Source organism: Triticum urartu, chromosome 3, assembly GCF_003073215.2.
Source record: "Triticum urartu cultivar G1812 chromosome 3, Tu2.1, whole genome shotgun sequence".
Lineage (NCBI taxonomy): Eukaryota > Viridiplantae > Streptophyta > Magnoliopsida > Poales > Poaceae > Triticum > Triticum urartu.
The window spans coordinates 65,912,075-65,928,650 of NC_053024.1; the positions used below are offsets into that span (position 1 = coordinate 65,912,075).

The window sequence follows — 16,576 nt, forward strand, 5'->3', positions numbered from 1 at the left end:
TATTGCTAACACACGCATAAGTTTTCCAAATTGTCTACATCTACATTAACATGCGTGGAGCTCCTTAGAACCATGGCTTAATATATCGATTTGTTTTTCTTTTTTAAATCTCCAGGTTTATCTTGTTTATTGTTACCACTTACAAGTTATAAATTTGCAAATGTAGCATACGCCACATATATATTAATCAAGTGTGATACATGAATGGAATAATGGAGAAATTGGCAACCGATCAATATGTAATTAGTGTGCCGTGAGCCTGTGGCACCACAATGTGTAGGCGTTATGAATTGACATTTAATTTATAGATAATATTTCGGGGGGATTTGCATCAACTGCTATTACATTTAGCAAATTAAATTTATAAACCCATAAAGCACAATATAATGATCTAGGTTGTAACTCGTAACACCACCCGCACATGAGTAGCCAAGAGGGTTGCTGCTGTTCCTTTAGGGTAACCAAGGTATTTTTCTTTCTTTAGAGAGATGAATTCACCCATTCAATACTTGCAGGCAAGCTGGAAATGTAACCCATGTTCAGCAAAGTGTTCTATATTCAGGCCGCCTCAGGCGGTCCCGTGGCAGACGAGAACAAGAACCATCACCGAATGAGCTACTGTAAATTTTCTTAGTTATTTATGATATTCTTTGTGTGCCTTTTTTACATGAGCATTTGATAAAGGACCTGTTTTAGCTATCATCTGTACTCTCATAGAATAAATAGTTTTCTATTGCTAGTTTCTTTTAAAGAAGCTGGCAATTCTTTCCCTTACTTCCGTAGTCACTGACCAAAACATGTTTTAATCCGGGTTGAGAAGAATGCTAGCAAGGTGAGTGGCGGTGAGGGATCTATAGTTACAGATCTACATGAATTAACTCATAGGTACGACATTGTTGTTTAGTTATTAACTTATTATTAATTGGGATCTGGTTAGTTGAAATGAGAGGTGCTTATTATGACCTGCATACATTCTGCATATAATTCAAATACGTTTGATTCCTCAAGTTGATAAAACTTGTTACGGAAGATTATTTATGTAAAATATCTGTTTTGGCTATTATTTGTACTGCAGTTCTCATTGAAGAAATAATATTGCATGGAATGCTACTTTAGTTTATAGATGCTAGTATAATTATTCCCACACTTCTATAATCACCAACCAACATGTTTTGGTCAGGGTTGAGAAGAATGCTGGCAAGGTGAGCGACATTGAGGGTCCTACAGTTAAGGCTCCACCATAAGTGTGCCTCTAATAAATACAACATATCATTTTTCCACGTTGCCTACATTGGTCTCTACAGAGCTCCTTAAAATGAAAAACGAGAATGCGTGGTTATTATTGCAATACCTCCATCATAATAGTCACTAGCTAATGAGCATATTGGTTTGATTATCAGTTTGCTTAGGGTTAAGGAGGATGCTAGTGAGGTGCGCAACAGGGAGTTCAAAGCACCGACACTCGGTCAGTCACTTCCTACATGTAACCCAACTCAAAGGTATTGCGTTGCCCTCTTTTTTGCACAGCTCGAACCGTCAGTCAATTATTGATTGATTTTTATTACTTCTAGCTTTATCGTGTTGTTTGTTACTCCCTCCATCCCAAAATGTAAAACGTTTGCATTTTGGGACAGAGGGAGTACCATTTACTGTTTAGAAGCCTCGAAGCAATAAAAATGGACCTATAACATTCTTTCATGAGTTTTAATATCATTCAAATATGCTTAATTCATCATCAACTTCACAAAAAATTGCCGAAGAAGATTATTTATGTCAAGTAATGATAGCTTTGGAATAACCATTGGTTGTGTGGACATTTTTTTGCTCTAGGTCCAAGGAATGGTGTGATTATTATGCTGCCGACGACAGTGAGACTCGCTCAGAAATTTTTGAGGAGATGCTCAAAGATGTATCAGAGCCTTGGTATGTATGATGATTTTGCTTTTGTTCGTCTCATATTATATTTGTTTTGTACTTTGTAAGTCTTAAATGCATTTCTGTAGCAAGACGCCTCAAAGTACCACAATTTTACTTATTTATATATACATGGATCAAGTAAGGAAACAACAACAAAACAACATGTCATTAGTGTAGTGTGGCGTATAAACCTAGATGCATGACGAGATAACCACTGCATTGAAGATAGCCAGACACCATGGCCGCAGGAGGCTGTACAGACATATACTAGCTTAGAGAATATGTGCGGCAATATATTTATTCTTTCTTGCTTGATTCAAAGTTTCAAACATAGATCGGGGAATCACACCTGAGAGGCTGAGATCGTGGAATCACCCCAAAGACAGAGCCACCTACACATTCTCCTCACTCACCCAATCTCTCCCCGTCGCCATCCTCCACTAGACCACCACCCTCCATGCTCTACTTTGTCTCTTCCGTTCCTACCATATCAACTCAGTCACAACCAAGCGCTATGGCTCATGGATGTCTGGAGGTTCCTGTGTCACCGACCCTGGCACCTGCTTCCTGCACATCTTGGAGCTTCCATTTATTTTGATGGAGGATTGGGAGGTGTGAGATTGAGATTTTATTTTTGACAACCAAGGCAGTCTTGCTTGATTATGAAAATCTATATCGTTGTTATTGGCTATGTCCTTCCCCTTCCTAAAATGATGGCATGTGATGGTTCTCTCAAAGTGTAAGTTGGTCTGGGAGAGAGAATTTGACAACCTAGTTTCTCTCACCCGGATAACTTGTTATGTCCATTCCTAAGATACAAACAATGCTAGATTCCTAGGGGTGTCCGTTAGTTCTTGTTAAGTTACAAAAATGTTTATACAATTTTGTTTGTGAAACTCAGTAACTATTACTCCTCCCGTTCCACAATTCTAGTAACTACATATTCTAGTAAAACTTAGTAACTATCACGGAACGGAGGGAGTACTACATATTCTAGTAACTATCACTACATATTCCGGATAACTTGATATTTTGTTGGTAATTGTGTATTGGATATATAACCCGGTAACTGTTACTAGACCAGTTGTTGGTTATTAATCATGTGTTGGATGTATAACCGGTAATTGTTACTCCCTCTGTTTTTAAATACTTGGAAGTTTTAGGTTTGTTCTAAGTCTTATCTTTAAGTTTGACAAAGTTTTACAGAAAATATACCAAGATATACAACGCCAAATTAGCTTCATTAGATTCATCATAGCATATGTTTCCATATTATATATACTTGATGTTGTTGACATTAGCAATCTTTTCTATAAAGTTGGTCAAACTTACATAAGTTTGACTTAGCACAAACCTAGATGAGTAGAGTATTTTGAAATGGAGGGAGTACTAGACAACCTGGTTACTAGACAACCCTAAGTGCGTGTAAGTCATCAGGACTCATGATCAATATATTGATCATTTAATGGCATAATTAATTAGAATTTTACTCGTTGCACTTGCACTTTAGAGAACAGTGTATATGTATATGGAGTTCAATGCTATTTAACAAATTTTCAATATGCATGACAAAACGTTTGCTGTATATTGTTTCTTAGACTCATGTGTGTGGTATTATTCTGCAATTTGTTCATCCTTTGGGTTTTTTCTGATTCAGGGCACAAACATGTCGTGATATACATAAGAACTTGGAAGAACATACATACACCTGTATGGTGGAGGCTATGATTGCAGCTAAACATGGCTTTAGCAACCCGGCCCAGCATAAACTGGATGCTCAAGCATTTTTGGCATCAGAAGGGGCATTTGTATCTCCTGAAGTCCCTGAGTCCTTTGCCTCTCCAAGAGAGAATATAGCGCAGTATGTTCTGATATGATTTTCATATAAAATTTTGAAGCATGCAACAATTTTAATGTATTATTGCAGGGGTGAAGTGTCTACCGAAGAAATCATTAAGAATGGTAAAAAGTGGATGGGTGAGGAAGTCATGCTGGCTTTTGAGAAGTACAAGGAAGGAAAGAGCCAATTCGAAGTACGTGTGGTTTCCTGCTATTTTGTTCTTTTATCTGAAAGCAAGTTTGTTTATAAGGTGCTTTTTCAGGACATGGTGGATTATGGCCTAGATGAGCTTCAACATCAGTGCTTCAGCATGGATAGCGATGGCCATACCTTCCATCACTTCAACTTCACCGTTAAGATGAAGAAGTCAGACGGTGATTGGTCATCCACGCCCTTTTTTGTTGAAGTGAAAGAGATCTACGGAAGAAAATATTATTCCTGCTACGAACTAAGTTCATATGATGATGGTATGTGCCCTTACTGTCTTCTCTTTCGTCTTATTAAATATGAATCTTGTTTAGTTTGCTTGCTACAAAATTACGGTTTTGATCTTTGTTTAGGTCACTGCAACGCATGCAAAAATCAAGGAATGCATGCACTGAAGCACCCTATTTATCTAATGGGGTATGCCAGTGGTCATGCTGATATGGAGTTCTCCTTTATTTATCTTAGTGATGACGAATAATCTGATCTCGAGTGGGTGACAGTATTGGCTTCGATAGCGGGGAGAAGTATGTGGTTTGTTTATGGTTATTACATCTTCTGATCTGCATGTAGTCCAGTAGTGCAGTTGTGAATTATGTTGATATTGGACATGTACTAAGAAGTTCTAAGGAGCGAGTTTTTGCATTGATGACCATGCTTTTCAATGTTTCTATAAAGCAGACTATATTTTTCTTGGAGTAAATTGTCAAACACCACCATAATTGTGGTCTCGTTTTAAGAAAAACATTATGCTACATGTTTTTGTTGAAAATATCACTGGCATCGTTTCATCGTTGGCCGTGTACCGAAAAATGGAACAAGAAAGGCAGGTGGCTAAACCTTCCACCAGTTACCAATGTAGAATAGCCATTTGTTGCTTCGTTCTCACACACGTCTGGGTACAACCATGTGTACGGGTATGTGATTCTTAAGACAATGTGTGGTCATGAAGACGATTTGTAGGCACCATAGTCAAACTTTCATCCCTGATTAGCAGAAGATGTGACAAGAAGGGCGGATAGTTAAACCTTGTGTAGATTCCCAACGCGGAAAGCCATAATGGCCTTTTGGCAAGCGAACCCCCAAGGGATGGAATAATGACAGGTACTTGCAGTATTTGTCAGCCGGCCTGGCGAAAAAGTGAACCCCCCCCCCCCCCCCCGCGGTTGTACCTAATGCACTAGTCGGTCCTAAGGAGGATAGATCAATCAAGTCTGGCTCCATTCAATACATAATGAGAAATGCTGGTCGTTTGTTGATTGAGATGAGAGGATTGCTTCGAGCGGATGCTTGCATTGCTCATTCCCAGGGTGTGCGGTTGTCAAGAAAATATAATGTAGAATATATGCACGGTTGTTTGCGTTGTTTAAAGTTTTCAACACAAGTATTTTAAGATTGGTAGCGCGTGGTGGGCCAACGAATAATTAAGCATGTATGTCGGTTGCTTGGTGATGCTGGTTGGCAGCTGAGCTTTGTAAGCCATGCCATGGTCTTTTCTCTGGACCATGGCTCGGTCTTTTCTCTGGACAATGGCATGATCTTAGCGGCGTAGAACTACCAGTCTTCTATATGAAGCTAAGCAACTTATGAACATCACGTTTTATAATGACCTCGAAGGTTTTCTGGTCCTTGTATGACTTGTTCATATTGGTCGGCCACGCGCTTCCTCTTACCGGCTTGTTCATGCTCGGCACCTACCCACGACCTGCATGCTGGAAAGGCCAAACACAACACCCCTTAAACCATCCTTAACCAGGACCTTGGGGGTGAGGAAGTATCCGAGCTTGGAATGGGTCCATAGGAATTAAAAGCACACGAGAACAATTAGACCAAAAAAACGTAAATATAAAAATTCTAAGGAAGAAGAAAGATGACAACAGGAGCCAACCTCCAATGTTCATAAATATAAGATGTTCTAATTTTTTTTTGTGAATCAGATGTATATAAACACATTTTAGTGTGTTTAGTCACCCATTTTACTTCATATGTAGTCCATGTTGAAATACTCAAGACATCTTATATTTGCAAATAAAGGGAGTAGAATACACTGGAACTAGTTGCAGATATTTTTGAAACATTTAGAGTATCTCGAGATTTTTTAGAAACTCTTAAAGTATTTTAAAACAAGTGGAGCTGCTTTGACGCTTCTGCTTATCAGAGTGATGAAAAATAAAAATCTTTAAGCATTCACTCACCACACCAGTCTCTGGCTCTCGGCATCCACATGTCGGACGTCGTCGATCCCCTCGACTCCCTCCCCTCGGCGATCCTCGCCGATGTCCTCGGCCGCGTCGCGGACGCCGGGGACATCGCGGCTTCCCGCCTCGCCTCGCGCGCGCTGCTCGCCGCCTCCTACCACTGCCCCCGCGTCCGCCTCAGCGCGGCCGCCCGCGCGCGCCGCCTCCGCGGGCGCGGGGGCGGGGACGGCGCGACCGCCTTCCGCTTGGCCGCCGCGAACGTCGCCTCGCTCCTCGGGACGCACCTTCGCTCCCTCGCGCTCGACGCGTCCCAAGGGCATGGCTGCTCCGATCAAGCGATTTGGGCGAAGCACGCGGAGTTCGACGAGGCCAACGACCTGCACCTCACCAGCGGCGAGTCCGTGGCGGCGTGGGCGGCCACTGCCGCTGGCCCCGTCCTCCGCGAGGTGGACATCGCCGACTTCTGGCCGCAGTCGTGCTGGCGGAAGGCGGAGGCGCTCCCCGTCATCTCCCGTTTATGTCAGTCTCTCCATCTTATCTCAAAATTAGAAGTACATTTCAGTTGCAAATCCAAATTTGAGCTAAGTTAACCTGTTTATATGTTGTATGATACGCCGAGTTGCTCTAAAAACTGGTTTCTTAGAGATCAGAAAGTTGAGTGAGAAGTGAGAACATGTTGAAGAATTGATTTGCTTGATTAGTAAACTCTGTTTCTGGCTCAATTGTGTAGCTATTTGTGTTGTGTAGAAATAATGCGGGCACTGGGAACAGGAGAATTTTAGTCTTGTATAGTGCATATAATCACGGAGCCGAAAAACTAACCAAATGGTTTAGAAATACGGAAACACTAACGCCCACACGTGTGGAACGTCTCCAACTCGCCCACACGCCTGGATCGTCGTTGGTTGTTTTTTGCACGAATCCTGACACCAAAAGATGGATTTGGTGTGCCACGTAGGACAAGCCCGGTGTGTGGTGTGTAGGTAGTTCGCCCGCACGCTGTTTCTCCCTCGGACGAGACCGGTTGCGACTCGGGGCGTGCGGTGGAATTGCTGTCGCGCCCGCACGCCGCGCACGACTTCTGTTCCCCATCTCCCATGACTGCCCTTTTTCCCACTCTCCCACACCAAGTTGTCATTTGCCATGTTTTCTGCAGGGTACATGGCAACTGCCCTATTTGTGATTGTAAACAGATGGCAACTCTCTTTACCCCGAACATGTTATTGTTGCCACGTCTGTTTTTGTAGCGCTAAATGGCAACTGTCCAGTGCTAGTGCGTGGCAACTGCCCTATTTGTGATTATAAGCAGATGGCAACTCTCTTTACCCCGAACATGTTATTGTTGACACGTCTGTTTTGTAGCGCTACATGGCAACTGTCTAGTGTTAGTAGGTGGCAACTCCTAAAGATACCACCGTCGCCCACATGCCCGTCTCCTCTCCCACACACCAACCCTAGTGTGCTTGTAAGCAGATGGCAACTCTCTCTTTTACCCGAACATGTTTTTTGCCATGTTTTTGTAGTGCTACATGGCAACTGTCTAGTGTTAGTAGGTGGCAAATCCTAAAGTTTTCAAATCATGGCAACTGTAGTAGACCAGACCATACATGGCAACAGCTACAGTTGCCCAAAAATGGCATCCGACACTTGACCTGAGATGGCAACTGCAGTTGAGCAACCATGGCAACTGTAGTTGTCAGACATGGCAACTGCAGTTCAGCAACATGGCAACTACAGTTAAACGAACATGGAAGAGGGTTCGGACCATGGCAATCGCGGCGGGACGCGTGGTTACTGCCACGCGGGGCGTGTGGCTCGCAGGCGGGGAGGGGCGAGGGCCGAGACGGGTCGTGCGGGCCATGAGGTCGCTCGCCCGGACGTGCTAGTGTGGGCGATTGCGCCGCACACCGAACGTGCGGGCTGTGGTGGGGTGCGCGCGGACGTGCTCGTGCGGGCGGGCATGTGTCGATGCCACACGGGGCGTGCGGCACATACCCCCTAGATGCCACACGTGTGGCAGTTATCGTCGTCCTAGAAATAAGGAGATTTGGTGGAATCACCTCTCTTGTGCAATATGAGGCGAGCAGTTTATGTTAAGACTGTTGATCATTGATTTGAGTCTTGTAGGCTGTTAGTTTCAGTCAAGGACATTGCTTGATTTTGATGTGACACTGATGTGACACTGGAGTAGTAGATAACATTGGCAGGAATTTAGCTTATTCACATCCATTCCCAGTTTTAACCAGAAAGTAGAACTTGTTTGGTTCGTCGTAGCTGTATGGGAATTCCACTAACTAAGCAAATGTTGCTTGTTTCAGTATCTAGTAAATCATGATGTAATCAGATATATATGCGATTCGCACATTCAAGACGACACCCGCCATACGCACAGTCTTATAATCTGTTTCATTCTACATATTTAACTGTTTAGCTTGACACTGCATGCATCTCAGACTAAATTTTGGCTACGCAGGTCATAATCTTTCAACACTGAGGCTGAGAAAGGCATGGCTATCTGTTGATGGGCTCAGGATAATGCCAAATCTGACTCATCTGGCACTTGAGTCCATTAGATTAGATGACGAGAACCTCAGCACATTGAATGAGTGCTTCCCTTGCCTTCATACTCTCAATCTTATTGGAGTTGGGGGGCTCAAGGACCCCAAGATTCACCTTCCTCAGCTGAAGAATTGCCACTGGGAGGTATCAGATGTTCCACGGTCTTTAGCTATCCATGCCCCTAACTTGGTTTATCTTGAGTTGAAGTGTGTTCGACCAGGAATCCTCATTCTAGATACTCCATCCGTGTCCACTCTCAAACTCACCATAGATAAACTTGGCCCTACCGTCCAAGTCGATGGCCTTGTGAATCTGAAAAACCTTCGGATAGAGTCATCGGATCTAAATTCCCTCTTGAGGCTGTTTTCAGAGAGTCGAGATGTCAGGACACTAGATCTTGAGCTACCTGCTTCTGCAGGCCTCAGTGAGCTTTATGAAGCGGTGGAGCCTGAGCTGTTTTCAAGAGCCACCGAAGTGAAGCTGTCGCCGAGGTTTTCATATGAACTGATGAGGCGCATTGTGTTCTCCATGACCAGTTATGACTGCCGAAGCTGTCTGAGGAAACTTCTGGTTCATATGCCGCCATCCATCCTTACTGCTTGCCCGTTCATACCCTTGATCAACAACTGCGCGCCGTTGTGCGAGGTGACTGTTCTTTTCCATGCGGATTCCAGTGATGCCACTCGCCAAGCTGCTGCATCCTCTTGGCCGCTGCGTTTTCCAGACATCACTTGGCAATGGGGTACTTGGCAGTAATCCTGTATAGATACTTCGTTTCAAGATGATCAAGAGTCACAGAACTAGAAGTGTCTGAAACTGAGTTTGGTCATGGCACATTTGTTGATGGCCTAAAAATGCCTAATGTGTGCATATGTATGTTATGGTAGAAATTACTCCCTCCGTTCCGAATTACTTGTCGCAAGTATAGATGTATCTAGATGTATTTTAGTTCTAGATACATCAATTTCTGCAACGAGTAATTTGAAACGGAGGAAGTAGAAACCATGGATATGCTTATGTACTGGGCCTGTTTGGCACCACTGTGTACAGATGTTCCAAGATAAGGAAATATATATAGTTTCTGGGTGCTAGCTTATGGAACAGAAACAAAAATGATCGGTATCATGCTTTGTCCTAACCAAAACCATACATATTTGCACTTTGACCCTAAATCAGCTGCTAAGCTGGTGCGAGGTTAAGGTACGCTACTACCGTTACTTCCAAAATTCCTGTTACTTCCAAAATTCCATAGCAGGCTCTGGTGTGCCGGTTTTCTCACAGCCGGAGGTGGAGGCACTAGTTGTGGCTTATCATTTGGTGCACCACTTAATGATTCTTTCGATTTCGATCGTTCACACGACATAGGTCATGGAAAAGATCCCAGGCAACTCATCAAAACATGAAAGCCAGTTAGGCAATAAATTCTTGATTGTCACTAGTTACCTGTTGATATCAAGCAATATAGCTCAAGATGCTTGATTGATGCTGGTTCTTTTCTGAATTGTTTTGTAGGCAAGTGTAACCCATGTATGCAAGGATACATTTGGTCCATGTCCCATGTAGCCCTACCAAATCAAATGTGGGGCAGAATTGTTCTTTTTTTTATCAAGCAATCCTTCATCCTCACTTGACCAACTATTTGGTGAGAATATGTGAGAGGGATGAGTAAATACGTAAATGCTAAATGAAACTTGGGCTCCAATGTTAAACAATTAAAAAAATCATACTTTTTGTTTCAAAAAAATCCGAAAACACATATACCCAGATATGTAATGTACATGTGTGTAAGTTACTAAGTTTTAATGATGAAATAAGTTAAAACGAGGGCTACAAAAAAACAAAAACAAATATGTGAACTTTAGCACATGCATTGTTCATTCTCAAAGTTCACGGTTTTGTTTCTCAGTGTGCACAACTTGCAATTCAGGGTTTTTCATCATGAAATTTACACATATAACTACCTCCGTCCGGGTTTATTATGCCTCCTTTCAGTTTGGGTTAAAATTTGACCATAATTTTAACTAATACTCCGTAAAATGTAAACGGTATACCATAAAAATTATACTATAAAAGCTATTTCAAATACAAATCCCACAGTATATTTTATGTATCATATAATTTATATCGTGTTAGTTTTAGAGATGATCAAAGTTTACCCCAAAATACGAAGGGGCACAATAAACCCTGACGGAGGTAGGACATTACATCCTACATACATTCATATTGTTAATGGATTGAATACGCGCCTCCTTCCCAAAAGAAGTTTAGGGTCCCTCCACCTCCCGCCGGCGCCGCCTTTGGTCCACCTCGTCTCTGGTTGCCTTAGGGCCATGTGGGCACGGTGGATCCTTAATGGCAGCCGACATTTCTGACGCTATTTCATCGCTCGTGCGCAACTGCCAGACTGATGTGGATGCTTCTTCCCGTCAAGTTCGAGACCAGCTACATCCTGTTGGTACAACTGAATATCAAGTTCCACGTCCTGATCAAGCTCCTGTCGATCTGGTCCGAGATCAGCAGAATCCTGCTGTTGCATCTGAAGGTCAGGTTCCAGAGGTTGTTCTAAATTCAATGGATGCTAAAGAAAGTCAAGCCAGAGTGTCGGATGATAATGTACATGTCTCTCCTGTTCTAAATTCAAAGGATGCTCAGGACACTCAAGTGAACGAGAATGTTGGCACCGAGGGTCTAGTCTCGGGTGATATCGCACGTGTCTCTCCTGATCCTATTGAAGATCAGTCTCCCAACTTTTCAAGAGGCATATGTGCTACTATCAGCGATGATCCTTCTCACTCGGAGAATGTTGCCGCTCCAACACCTACTGATGCTAATCTCATTGGTGGATCATTTGTAACACGAACCGTTGATAGAAACTCAAAACGGAAACATGATGAAACGGGAAACGGAAATGATGGGAAATGGAAAAGAAAAAAGAAAAGAAGCTGTTCAGCAATCCCACTTTGCAAACCTTCATCTGATCCCACCCTATCCGATACCTCCATGGCCCACATGTCAGAGGCTGGCGACCCGTTCGAATTTCTCCCGCTATCAATCCTCGCCGACATCCTCGGCCGCGTCGCTCATACCAGAGACATCGCATCGTGCCGCCTTGCCTCGCGCGAGCTCCTCGCTGCGGCTTACCAGTGCCCCCGCATCCGCCTTGACGCCTCTGGCCGCGCACCCGGTCTTCGGAAGGGTGGGGGAGGGGTCGAGGGCACCGCCTTCCACACACTCGCTGGAAACCTCGCGTCACGCCTCGGGTCGCACCTCCGCTCCCTTGTGATCATTGCGTCTGAAGGGCAGGGTTGCCCCGATGAAGCGACGTGGGTGGAGGAGGGGGAGTTCGATGAGCCTGATGATCTGCATGTTACCAGTGGAAACTCCGTGCGGGCGTGGGCTACAACAGCCGCAGGACCTGCCCTCCGGGAGGTGGAGATTTGCTGACTTCTGGCCACAGTCATGCTGGCGGAAGGCGGAGGCGCTCCCTGTCATTTCGCACTTCTGTCAATCTCTCTCTGGCAGTATTTATGTTCTCTGCATTGAAAAGTTGTTTCATTTCAAGGAATGTATTATCCTGCTAGAGTTAGCTTGTCACGTCGGAACAAGTTATTTAGCTGAAGTTATGCTCCTTATTCACAAAGCTTACTGTTTCTTCGTTGAATTATAATCTGTAATGCTCTAAAAAGGTTGTCTTTTAACCTGTGCTGTTCTAGAAACTTACCCGTTTGCTCATTTATCAATTTTGGGCTCTAGAAATAATAATTACATTAGGGGGCTTGGTTTTTGTTAAAACTCTATTGCTCATTGGTTTGAAGTTCTGGGTCTCTTAGATGTCAGTTGTAGATTTTACATTTTTTTAGGGGATCATGTTGATTTTGCTTTGTCTAAAGCTTGAAACCGATATTTCGGTAGATTACAGTGGCTTAAGATTTGGCTTACTCTCGTCCTGGCAGAACGGCAAAAACACAATTTTAATTAGAGAGAACTTTCCAACCATTTTATTATCTTTGAATGAAGATACACAAGTAGAACATTTTGGGGTCATAGATGAAAACATTTTTGGGTGATAGCGCTGCAATGTGGAATCTCACCAAGTAGTGCTATTATCAGTTTATCACCATATTCAGATATAAATAATTTGTGTAGTTAAGGCTGCATCTGTCACGCTGAGTTTATGATGGTCTATTTGGTTCCAGATATTTACCCAGTTAATTAAACCCTGCTTGTAATGATCTGAGATTAAATTTTGTGTATGCAGGTCATAATCTGCTCAAACTGGGGCTGAAAAATGCATGGCTGTCTGTTGATGGGCTCGAGATAATGCCTAATCTGACCCATCTGACTCTTGAATTCATTAGACTCGATGACGAGGACCTGAGCAAGCTGAATGAATGCTTCCCTTGCCTTCAGATTCTCAATCTTATCGGAGTCGGGGGTCTCGAAAACCCCAAGATTCACCTCTCTCAAGTAAAGACTTTCCGCTGGGAGGTATCAAATGCTCCGTGGTCCTTAGCTATCCATGCGCCGAACTTGGTTCATCTCGAGTTGAAGTGTGTTCAACCAGATATCCTCATTTTAGACACTCCTTCCGTGTCTACTCTGAAGCTGACCATTGATGAACTCGGTCCAACTGTCCAAGTTGACGGCCTAGCGAGTTTGAAAAATCTTCGAATCGAGTCCTCGGATCTGAAGTCCCTCCTGCAGCTGTTTGCAAGTGATCGGGATATCAGGACATTAGATCTTGAGCTACCAGTTTCTGTGAACTGCGTAGACCTTTACCATGAGGTGAAGCCAGACTACCTTGTCCAATTGTTCTCCAGAATCACCGAAGTGAAGCTGTCACCAAGGTTTTCATGTGTACTGATGAGCCTCCTATGCCTCTGTACGAATCATGCGTCTGCAGGCCGTTTGGAGAAACTTCTGGTCCATCTACCGGCATCGGACATCACTGCTTGTCCGTTCGTGCCGTTGCTTAGTGTGAGCGCGCCGTCGTGCGAGGTGGCTGTTCTTTTCCATGCTGATACCAGCGATGCTGTTCGTCAAGCTGCTGCATCAGTCTGGCCATCATCCATTCGGGGACTCCCAAGGTTTCCGGAGATCATATGGCGATGGGGTACTTGGCAGTAACCCTTGTACCCATACTTCATTCGAGGCTATCATGAATCGCAGAGCTAGCAGTGCCTGCGACACTTTGGTCGACGCATCACCGTCTTCGACAGTTTCTGAAGGCTGTTGGTTTGGTCATGGCACATTTGCCGATGGCCGGATGTGTGCCTACTATGCGCCGCAGCACTGTGGAAAAAATGTTCCAACATGAAGAACTATATATGGTTGTCTTGCTAGATTATGTGCTTGTATGATGCATATGACCTGCTAAATACTTTCTGAAAATCCTTTTGCTTTGTCCTAACAAAACAGTACATGTCTGCACTTTTCATCCCCTGTCAACAATGTACTACACTGCATCTCTGAATCCCTTTTACCCCGCTGGTTCCCTACTCATCTACTGTTCCTTCACAACACCTATGGTTTTTTTGAAAGATCAGCTCTGTGTTCTCTTCCCGCCATTTCTAGTGTGGCTCTCGCCACCTCTCAGAGGCACCAGCTGCACTGGCAGCAGGTCGGACAGGAGCACGAGCAGGAGCAGCACCGCCACCGCCATTGGCAGCAGCAGGAGGGCCAGGAGCAGGCGAACCAGCAGCAGCCGCAGCACTCCCCGCACCAGCACCACCCGGCCTTCTGCGGCCGCCGCTCCTCCTCCGTCGTCATCTCCTCGAACTGCGACCTGCGGTTCGAGGGCGTCGGCGGCGACTGCTCGTGCTCCTTCTGCAGCTGCTGGTAGCCGCCCATGCTCTCCTTCGTCCCCGTCGACGGCTCCGCCAGTCTGCGTATGTAAAGGTATCGATCAAGCACGGTCGGTCATGGCAGAGAGAAAATCGTGCGTGCGGCGGGGCGTACGTACATTGGGAAGGCGAAGGAGAAGTTGCTGGAGCTGCCGATGGAGCCATTCTCGTGCCGCCGGATCGCTCTCCCCTCGCTCGCGTCCGACATCGCGCTGCCCGGCACCTCCTCGAGCGGCGGCAGCTTGCCGTCTGGGTACCCGCCGCCGCCGGCCGCCATGGCCTCGTCGTAGAAGTAGTCGAAGTGGGACCTGCTGGGGGCGTACAAGTCGTCGGAGATGCTCAGGCTGGCGCCGTGGATGCTGAAGAGCGACTCGTTGGACGCGATGCTCCAGTCCGCCTGCGCCCCCGGCTTGGGCTGGAAGATGGACGCCGGGATCCTGTCCGGGTTGAAGCCCTCGACCGCCGGCTTGGCCATCGTCTGCGCCTCCGGCGCCGCCGACACCGTGCTTCCGCCGGTCGACCGCTCCGAAAACGACGCCCAGTCGTCGGGCAACTTCGGCGGCGCGGCCGGACCGGCGTCGGCATGGTCGTCGTCGCCGTCCGCCGCCGCCACGACCAACGGGGTGCGCATCTCGGACGCGTCGACCTGGAAAACGCACCCGGGCGAGGACGCCCTCGACGAAGAAGAAGACGCCGATGACGTCCGCCGGTCGGGCTTGACCGCGGCGTCCTCGTCCGGCGCCACGTCCAACGGCCGCATCTCCGCATAAGGCTCGGGCAGCTCCGGCGCCGACGGCTTCCCCGGAGAGGCCGGCGAGCCGCGCGACTGGGGCTCCATGAGCACGTCCTGCCGAGCCATGCATGGCGATTATGCGAATTGAGTTCTCTGCCTAAGATCAAACGAAAAAGAAAGGAAATTGCAACAAAAATCCAAGACCTGGAGATTAAGCGGAACCCCAATTCGAGATGGAGCTAGTCGGATGCAGCCGTTGCGGCAAAAGAGAGGGCACTGCCGCCGTGCCCCAATTCGAGATGCTGCCTCGTCTATTTTTGGTTGACTCGCTGATACACTGCAACGGGAGGCGCGAGGAGGCCGGGAAGCCACCCAATTGGGAGCACGAAACCACACCAAATCAAGGCATGCGTGCATGCCCAAGTGCAGAGTACCGGTGATCCAGAGCACGGCCGCAATGCTTGTATGCTAAGAGCATCTCCAACAGCCGCGCTAAGCGCCGCGCGCAAAAAATCTGTTTACCGCGCGCGCTGCGCTGGCTCCAGCAGCCGCGCTATAATGCAGCGCGCGCGCGCCGCTCCAGCAGAGCGCAAAAATACAGCACGCGTGACTCGCCGGGCATTTTGCATATATGATATTTTAAACAAAAATAAACATGTGAAATTTGACACAAACAAGTTGATGAATAAAAGTTCATGCCCACAAGTTCATCCAACCAAGTTCAAATGCAAACTAAAGTTCAAGACATGAAAGACACATCAATCTTCATCTTCCTCGTCTTCGTCTTCGTCCTCATCTTCCGAAGACGACTCTTCCGCCTCCGAAGATGAATCTTCCTCCATCTTCTCATCACGCACCGCATCATGTGAAGCTCCGACGGTGTTGGCAAGATCTTCAACGGCATCTTCATAAGAATGTGTGTGAGAAGGCACATCGAAAGACATTGCACCCATGGCGGCCGGAGGTGCACCCATGCCTCCCATGAGAGAAGCAAAACTCATGCCTCCCATGGCGGCCATAGCGTCGGAGGGTGCTCCAAAGCCACCCATGCCTCCCATGGCGGCCGGAGGTGCACCCATGCCTCCCATGGCGGCCGGAGGTGCACCCATGCCTCCCATGGCGGCCGGATGTGCACCCATGCCTCCCATGGCTCCGAAGCCACCCATGCCTCCCATGGCGCCGAGGCCACCGCCACCGCCACCCATGGCGCCGACGGCACCGCCACCCATGGCGCCGAGGCCAGCGCTTCCCGCGCTAGGGTTTCCGGCGGCTGCGGCGGCGG

The 16,576-nt window shown here is 46.3% G+C and overlaps 3 protein-coding genes and 1 pseudogene across 3 annotated transcripts; 3 read left to right on the plus strand and 1 right to left on the minus strand.

The window, feature by feature from the left end:
• Positions 1–1,191: 1,191 nt before the first annotated feature.
• LOC125546667 lies at positions 1,192–4,442 on the plus strand. The gene is made up of 6 exons (XM_048710841.1): positions 1,192–1,202; positions 1,831–1,923; positions 3,575–3,627; positions 3,845–3,954; positions 4,020–4,224; positions 4,318–4,442. Exons 1-6 carry the CDS (start codon positions 1,192–1,194, stop codon positions 4,440–4,442), a joined length of 597 nt encoding a protein of 198 aa, XP_048566798.1.
• A 1,698-nt stretch (positions 4,443–6,140) lies between these two features.
• On the plus strand, positions 6,141–9,814 carry LOC125542902 (F-box/LRR-repeat protein At4g29420-like). The gene is made up of 2 exons (XM_048706129.1): positions 6,141–6,678; positions 8,633–9,814. The coding sequence occupies exons 1-2, from the start codon at positions 6,186–6,188 to the stop codon at positions 9,472–9,474; spliced, it is 1,335 nt and encodes a 444-aa protein (XP_048562086.1). The 5' UTR covers positions 6,141–6,185; the 3' UTR covers positions 9,475–9,814.
• A 1,256-nt stretch (positions 9,815–11,070) lies between these two features.
• Positions 11,071–14,133, plus strand: LOC125547982 (annotated as a pseudogene).
• A 177-nt stretch (positions 14,134–14,310) lies between these two features.
• Positions 14,311–15,420, minus strand: LOC125546668. Its single transcript, XM_048710842.1, has 2 exons — positions 14,681–15,420; positions 14,311–14,602 (listed from the first exon to the last, which is right to left on the minus strand). The coding sequence occupies exons 1-2, from the start codon at positions 15,418–15,420 to the stop codon at positions 14,311–14,313; spliced, it is 1,032 nt and encodes a 343-aa protein (XP_048566799.1).
• Between the last annotated feature and the right edge of the window lie 1,156 nt (positions 15,421–16,576).